At 37.5% G+C, this 8,684-nt stretch overlaps 1 protein-coding gene across 4 annotated transcripts in view; it reads right to left on the bottom strand.

Moving 5' to 3' along the window:
* Positions 1-1,227: 1,227 nt before the first annotated feature.
* The window catches only part of RAP1GDS1 (Rap1 GTPase-GDP dissociation stimulator 1), a 129,140-nt gene continuing 121,683 nt past the window's right edge, over positions 1,228-8,684 (bottom strand). For all 4 annotated transcript variants that reach the window (XM_033106321.1, XM_033106322.1, XM_033106323.1 and 1 more), the window contains one exon: positions 1,228-1,907. In XM_033106321.1, coding sequence (XP_032962212.1) covers positions 1,780-1,907 — 128 coding nt within the window. In that variant the 3' untranslated portion in view covers positions 1,228-1,779. The remainder of the gene's footprint in view (positions 1,908-8,684) is intronic.

The following is an 8,684-nucleotide window of genomic DNA, read 5'->3' as shown; positions in this document are numbered from 1 at the left end:
CTAGGAGCTGGAAATAGAGGTAAAATATATAAACAGACCAAATGATGCCATTACAGGTTGATATACTGTTTATTTACTGAATTATTAACATGGACAGCCTATTATGCAATATTACAGATAGCTTTCAAAACTGTAACGAAATACAGTTAGTCCACTATCCAGCCCAGACGACAATAAACCAGATCATTCTTACAGTGAACATAGCGTAAGCACTCGTAACAGCAGTCCCTTTCTTGGACATCAAAGGGTACAATCCATCAAAAGGTTCTTTACCTCCACGGGGTTTTAACTTTCTTGAATGATAGCAGTTTCAGGGTCAAACGTCTAACTTTGATCACCCTAGAGATGTACACCATCTCATGCTGGAGAGGAAGGCGCTCCTGTCAGCCTGGACGCCCATTCTACTGTCCTGCAGTCCTTCCACGTTGGAGCCTATTCTGCCTTTCAGCCAGTATTTGTCAAACTTGGGGAGAAGGCAGGTATGTCACAGGGATATTTTGATGAATTTACAAAGTGATTCAGAGCTCTAAAAACCCATTTGGTGGTGGGAGTGGCAGTGACGAGTACAGTGTATTTCGCCAAGAGGGTCTTCTCATCTCTTGAGTTTTGGTTCTGTCACCTTTTCTGCTAGCCTTTAAGATCTATTGTAGTTCTCTGTGGAAAGTGGAGGTGAGAAACCCTAACAGCTACTGGTATGAGACGATCTGTAGAATGAACTGGACTGGCTACTATGGCTTTATAACCCGTTTCCTTTCTTTAGTCTAGACAAAGTTATTTTAAAATTTCTCCCCCTATGTCCTGCTAGTTCTAATGTAAGACTTAAAAGGACAATATGAGGAAACTTCTTTTCAGCTGAATGATGAAAAACGGGGGGAAAAATCCATTCTTCAATGAGCTATACCCAATTTCCTTAGTGGAAAACACATGCCAAAGTGCCTTTTAAAGACAAGTTGTTGGACAACGCTGATTAATTGATGGAAGAAGTCCTGAGGTGAAATTGTACATATATCAGAATCTAAAATATAGCCCCAAAACAAGATGTACTAGTGTAACAGAGATCCTTAACCCTTTAGTTTCACGCTGAAAACTACAAATGTTTTCAACATCAGGCAACTGATGACAGCCAATTACATTTGAAATAAACAAAAAAAAAACCTCAGGAAGTCTTGCCAAGTTTTTGTCAGTTTCAAGAGTCTACATAGTTAGAAAGAAGGAGAAACCATAGGGTAAAGAATGAGAGCATTGGATTTTATTTAACTCTAGGTACCGTGGGTTTGACAATGGTGGGTAAGACTAATGAATGAGCAGCCATACAGTTTTTTGGTCACTGTGCTTCCCAAGCACCAAAAAAATGGAGCCATTTTTACTATTCAATTCCATTTTTAATAAGCTAGACAGATCCTGCTGCATTCTTGTTTGTTTCTAATTTACCAGTACATTATGTAGTTTACCGAGTGTGAGGAGCAAGTCATTATGTAGTACCAAGTTTACATCATCATAGGACTACAACATGCACGTTCTACTTAATGTAGCTCAAGCAACAGGAATACAAGAGAACAGTTATGGATGGAGACTTGTTTTTGACAAATTTGTGTTCACACTAACTATGGTTTAGAAATCTTATTGGGCAGGTACCTATAGCAGTTCTTCAGTTGGTATTGGAACATTACACGCATGCACAGGTGATATGGAAGAGAATGAAGCAGAAGAGGCAGCTGGATGGAGGACAAAGGGAAAACCAGAGATGGGATGATGCCACGTATCAGCGAGGGGCAGTTTTCAGCTTTCCACAGTAAGTCTCTGCTCTGTGAGAGAGGCCTGTTGGGCAACACTTTTGTTCTCATGACTGCGAAGTTTGGATACAACATCTAGAAAGGACAAATCTTGTACTTCCTTGTGTAGAGATTCTGGAAGACAAAAACAAGATAACAGATATGCTTCTGTTAGGCTGTCCTAATCTTACTACATAGTATAATACATATACCCAAAATGTTTACTGGGATGATACCATAAAACTAGAAACAATTCTGGAAAAAGACATAGCAGTAGCCTATAATAATAATAATAAAAAAAAATCAGAGAACCTTTACTTGCCACATTAATATAAAGATAAATCAGATGTCAAGTTCTACAGTCTAAGGTTGATTAAGGTAATGAGTTATAATTAAACACAGCTCATTGTAGGATCTCAGGGTTCAGTTATAAGCGCCCATCATAAATTCAAATATGAAGGTCAATGACTTACAGAAAAATCTTAGATCTGTTTCAAATTAATTTTGTGGCAAATAAAAAGGTTATACTTCATGTCCTTTAACAAATTTCTGTGACACTAGGCTGCCTTTTAAGTTTCCTATCTTCTTCTTCCTGGCTTTCTTGCTCTATTTAACCTCAATTACAGGAAAATACAAGACTCTTCTGAAGACTCTGAGAACTGCTACATGGGGAAGACTGAAGTCCAGTAAGTTTAATGCAATTAGCATTCTTCAAACTGATGTATTTATTTTAATAAGATTGTGGTATAAAACTAGAACCAATGTTTTTAGTAGAAATAGAAAAATCCATTCTAAAATTCAGATGGAATCTCAAGGGATTCTGAATATCCAAAATAATCTTAAAAAAGAAAAACAGAGTTAAAGGTCTCACACTTCCTAATTTCAAAACTTACTAAAATGCCACAATAATCAAGAGTATGGTGCTGGTATAAAGACAGATATATAGACCAACAGAATAGAACAGAGCCCAGAAATAAACCCTCATTTATGTGTCAAATAATTTTTGACAAGGATGTCAATACCATTCGACGAGGAAAGGATAGTCTTTTTAATAAGTGGTATGGAAAAAACTGAATATCCACATGCAAAAGAATGATGGTGGACCCTTACTTACATCATATACAAATATTAAATGTAAGAGCTTAAATAATGAGACTCTTTAAAGAAAACATAAGGGTAAGACTTCATGACATTGGATTTAGCAATGATGTGATGTGATGTATTGTATTGTATTGTACTGTGTTGTATAAGACCCGGTCTTATACTGTGTTTCCCCGAAAATAAGACCTAGCTGGACAATCAGCTCTAATGCGTCTTTTGGAACAAAAATTAATATAAGACTGGTATTATATTATATTATATTGTATTATATTATATACCTGGTCTTATAGTAAAATAAGACCGGGTCTTATATTAAGTTTTGCTTCAAAAGATGCATTAAAGCTGATTGTCCGGCTAGGTCTTATTTTTGGGGAAACATGGTATTATCAAAAAAACAGAAAATAACAAATGTTATGAGGATGCAGAGAAATTGGAACCCATGTGCACTGCTAGTGGTAATGTAAAATGGAACAGTCACTGTGGAAAACAGTATGGTGGTTCCTCAAAAAATTAAACATAGAATTACTATATGATCCAGCAATTCCCCTTCTGTATATATATATACCCAAAATAACTGAAAGAAGGGACTCAAACAGATATTTGTGCACCCATGTTTTCATAGAGGAATTATACACAATAGCCAAAAAGTGAAAAAAATCCAAATGTCCACTGATGGATGAATAAACAAAATGTGATATATACATGCAATGGAACATTCAACCTTAAGAAGGAATGAAATTCTGACACATACTACAACATGGATGAACCTTGAAGACATTATGCTAAATGAAGTAAGCCAGATAACAAAAGTACAAATACTGTATGATTCCACTTATCTGAGGTACTTAGAATAGTCAAATTCAGATACAGAAAATAGAATGGTAGTTGCCAAAAGCTGAGGAGATGTGTGATTGCAGAGTTACTAGTAAGGACTATGGACTTTCAATTTGGGAAAAAGAAAAAGGTCTGGAGATGGATGGTGGTGATGGTTGCATGGCAATGTCAATGTATAATGTCACTGAACTGTGCACTTAACAATGGTTAAAATGGCAAATTTTATGTATATTTTATATTTTAAAAAGTCTCAACAATTACAAAGATGCTTGAAATGAATAATAGCAATTACCAAATCTGAACAACAGAGAAATAACAAACTAGAGGAAAAACAAAAAATGAACAAAGCCTCAGGCACCTGTGTGATACAATTAAAGATCTCACATTTGTGTCATTACAGACCTGAAAGGAGAGGAGAAATAGGATGGGGCTGAAAAAGAAACTTAAAAAATATGGTTAAAACCTTTCCAATTTTAGCAAAAGACATAAGCCTACAAATTGAAGAAGCTCAGCAAATCTTAAACAGGATAAACCCAAAGAAATCCATGCCAAGGCACATTATAGTCAACCTTTTGAAAACTGAAACAAAGACAAAAATCTTGAAAGAAAGACAGAAATGACACCTTATAGGGGGAACAAAACCCAAATAGGAAGACAGTGGATTTCTTATAAGAAACTATGGAGGCCAGAAGAAAGTGGCACATTTTTCAAGTGTTGAAAGAAAAGAATTATCAACTCAGGAGTTTATAACTAGAGGAATTTTTTTTTTTTTTTTCAGAAATGAAGGAAAATCAAGACATTCTCAAATAGAGGAAAAGTTAAGAGAATTTGTTACTACCAGAGTAACCTAAAAGAATGGCTAAAGGAAGTTCTCAAAACTAAAAGGGAATATTTAAAAAAAGAAATCTTGGAACATCAGGAAGGAAGAGCACATATTGCAAAAATGTAGATAAATACAACAGACTTTCCTTTCTCTTGAGAGAGTTTTCTGAATTATGTTTTGATGATTGAAAACAAAAATTAGTGTCTAAAGTGGTTCTAAATGTATACAGAGAAAATATCTGAGACAATTGTATTATAAATGAAGGAGAGTGACAGGACTAAAAAAGAGTTCAAGTTATCCACAGGAAATCAGGAAAAAAAAAAAAACAGAAACAAGAAACAAAACAAAAAATGAAACTGCAGACTTAAGCCATATCCGTCATTACATTAAGTGTAAATGGTCTAACGAAACCAATTAAGAGAAATTAAAACACATGACAAAAGGAGGGCCCAAGGTAGACACTGAGCTCACTCTCTCCCAAGAACACATCAAATGTATATTTAGAGCAATTCCTCCTGAAAGACAACTGAGCCAATTGAACAGCTTCTGCACAAGCATAGAGAAGGTTGGGGCCGCACGGGTGCTCTCCAGGAGCCGAGGGAACAATCTGGGAATGGAAGAACTGGTGAGGGCCATTGTTTACGTTTTCCCTGAACATGGGCAGAAGCTCCATCCAGGTTCTCTGCTGACCTTCAGGGTGCTGCAGTGCGTCCTCATACCCTTCCTGGATCTAGACCCAGTAGATATAGCATGGTGCTGCTTTGTGCACCTAAGGGGCTGTGCACATGTGGGAGGGGGGCTCCCCCACCGGGAGAGAGTGTGGAGCTAGAAAAAGCTGAGGTAGCCCTGCAAGCAAAGTGTGGAGACAGTGGGGCGCTATTGTGTGCTCACGAGGGGCTGGCCCTTCTGGGGAGAAGGTGGAGCTAGCGAAATTCTGTGGTACCCACACACAGGACGGCCCCACTCAAAGAGAGTTCAGAGCTAGCAAAACTTTGCAGTACCCACATGTGGGGTGCTGCATGAAGAGTGAGTGGGGTGCTGCTGTGTGTGCAGGACTGTCCCATCCAGAAAAAGGGCAGAGCTAGTAGGGCGTTGAGACGCAGAACATGTGGGGTGTGGCTGAGTATGAGAGGAGATGCACCGCTAGGAGAGCGTGTAGAACTACCAAAGTATGGCTGTGTGCGCATGCAAGGCTGTCCCACCCGGAAAAATGCAGAGCTAGTAGGGTGTTGAGATGTAGGCACACAGAATGGCCCAATCCAGACCTTCCTCTGACTGGACAATTAAAGCAACAAGGCATATACATAGGGTTGTCCATGCTGAGTGAAAGGGGTGTGGCTGAGCGCCTGAGAAGCTGGATTGCTCAGAGGAGGAGCAGAACTAGCAAAGTATTAGCTCAGTGGAGGAGCAGAATTAGCAAAGTACAGCTGCGCATGCAGGCCTGCACCACCTGGAGAGGGGACAGAGTTGGTGGGGTGTGGAGACGCAAGGATGCAAAGCAGCCTGCCCAGATCCTGTTCTGATCACAAACAGTTAAAGCAATAGAGCATGCCAAGAGCTCACCAAGCCACCCTGGTGAGCCCCAACCAGATTAGAAGGGCAAGGAAGCATGCACACATGAGGGTGCCCCACCCAGAACCCACTCCTTCTGGCTGGGCAACACACCAGGCACCGCACGTGTTTGCCCCGACTACAACCGGCCTGCCAAAACTATTCAACACACAGTATACACAGAGATCACTCTCTCAGGACTAGTAGAGTGAGTTATTCTATCAAACTCATAGGAACAAACACAGAAAGTCGTCAAACAAAATAGGAAGACAGAAGAATGCCCCAAATCAATGAGGGAAAAAAAAAAAAAACTCCAGAGAAAAACCCTAATGAAACAGAGATAATTTGCCTGATAAAGAATTGAAAGAAATGCTCATAAAGATGCTCAACGAACTTGAGAGTACAACAGAGGAACTCAGAGAGCACTTCAACAAAGAGATAGAAAATGTAATAAAGAACAATCAGAGATGAAGAATACAATGACTGAAATGAAGAATACATTAGAAGGGACTGAAAGCAGATTAGTTAGTACAGAAAAACCGGTTAGTGCCTGGAAGACAGAATAGTGGGACTCACCCAATCAGAAAAGCAAAATTAAAAAAGAATTAAAAAAAAAAATGAAGATAGTGTAAGAGATCTCTGGGATAACATCAAGTGCCCTAACTTTCTCATTATAGGAATTTCAGAAGGAGAAGAGAGAGAGAAAGGGGCAGAAAGAGTATCTGAAGAAACAATGTCTGAAAACTTGCCTAATCAGTGGGAGGAAACAGAAATCCATGTCCAGGAAGCACAGAGAATTCCAAACAAGATGAACCCAAAGAGACCCACACTAAGACATAAGGTAATTAAAATGGCGAAAGTTAAGGATAAAGAGACAGCCTTAAAGGCAGCGAGAATGAAACAAGTCACATACAAGGGATTTCTCAGAAGCAACTTTACAGGCCAGAAGGGAGTGGCAGGAGATATTTAAAGTGCTGAATAAAAGGAATCTACAACGTAGGATACTATATCCAGCAAGATTATTTAGAATTGAAAGAGATATAGAGTTTCCCAGACAAGCACAAACTAAAGGAGTTCATAACCACTAAACCAGGCTTACACGAAATGTTAGAGTCTTCTTTATGCAGAAAAGGCCATAAACAGAAATAAGAAAATAAAGGAAAGTAAAATAAAATCTCAACGATAAAGGCAAATATACAATAATCACAGTGAATCAACCATTTAAAAAGCTAATATGAAGGTTAAAAAACAATAGCAACTAATCATAACTACAATAATTAATCAGGGGATACACAGAACAAAAATATATAAAACATGATGTCAAAAATAAAGAGTGAACAGGGGAGTAAAAATGCTGTACTTTTAGAATGTGATTGAACTTAAATACCTATCAGCTTAAAATAGAATGCTATAGATATAGATGGATATACATGAACCTCATGGTAACATAAACCAACAACATACAAAAAATACACACAAGAAAAGAGAAAGGAATCCAATCAAAACACTAAAGAAAACCAAGAAATCAAAAGTAAAGAGATCAAGAGGAGAAACAGCGAAGAACAAAATAACCAAAAACCAATAAACAAAATGGCAATAAGTATATACTTACCAATAACTACTTTCAATGTAAATGGACTAAATAGGTATAAAAGGAACTTACCTCAATTTGATAAAGGCCACATATGAAAAACCCACAGCTCACATCACACTCAGTGGTGAAAAGCTGAAAGCTTTTCCTCTAAGATCAAGAACAAGACAAGGATGCCCAATCTCACCACTATCACTCAGTATATCCACAGCAATCACACACGGAAAAGAAATAAAAGGCATCCAAATTGGAAAGGAAGAAGTAAAACTGTCACTGTTTGTAGATAATATGATAGTATATATATAAACCCTAAACAATCCACCAAAAAATAATAGAAGAATTCAGTAAAGTAGCAGTTTATGAAATTAATATACAGAAATCCATCACATTTCTATATACTAACAATGAACAATCAGAAGGAGGAATTAAGAAAACAATCCCATTTACAATTGTATCAAAAAGAATAAAATACCTGGGAATGATTTTAACTAAGAAGGTGAAAGACCTTTACTCTGAAAACTATAAGACAACAAGGGAAAAAACTGAAGAGGACACAAATAAATTGAAGGATATACCATGTTCATGACTAGAAGGATTAATACCATTAAAATGACCATACTACTCAAAGTAATCTATAGATTCAATGCAATTCCTATCAAAATACCAATGACATTCTTCTCAGAACTAGAACAAATAATCCTAAAATTTATATGGAACCATCAAAGACCACAAATAATAGCCAAAGCAATCTTGAGAAAGAAGAACAAAGTTGGAGGTATCGTGCTACCAGATTTCAAACTATACTACAAAGCTATAATGATCAACAATATGGTACTGGCACAAAAAGAGACACATAGATCAATGGAACAAAACAGAGAGCCCAGAAACAAACCCTCGCTTATATGGTCAACTAATCTTCAACAAAGGAGGTGAGAACATACAATGGAATAATGACAGTCTCTACAAGTGGTGTTGGGAAAACTGGACAGATACATGCAGTAAAACAAAATCG

Source organism: Rhinolophus ferrumequinum, chromosome 5 (assembly GCF_004115265.2).
Source record: "Rhinolophus ferrumequinum isolate MPI-CBG mRhiFer1 chromosome 5, mRhiFer1_v1.p, whole genome shotgun sequence".
NCBI lineage: Eukaryota > Metazoa > Chordata > Mammalia > Chiroptera > Rhinolophidae > Rhinolophus > Rhinolophus ferrumequinum.
The sequence above is the reverse complement of the archived record's forward strand: the minus strand, read 5'-3'. Positions and strand labels throughout refer to the sequence as shown.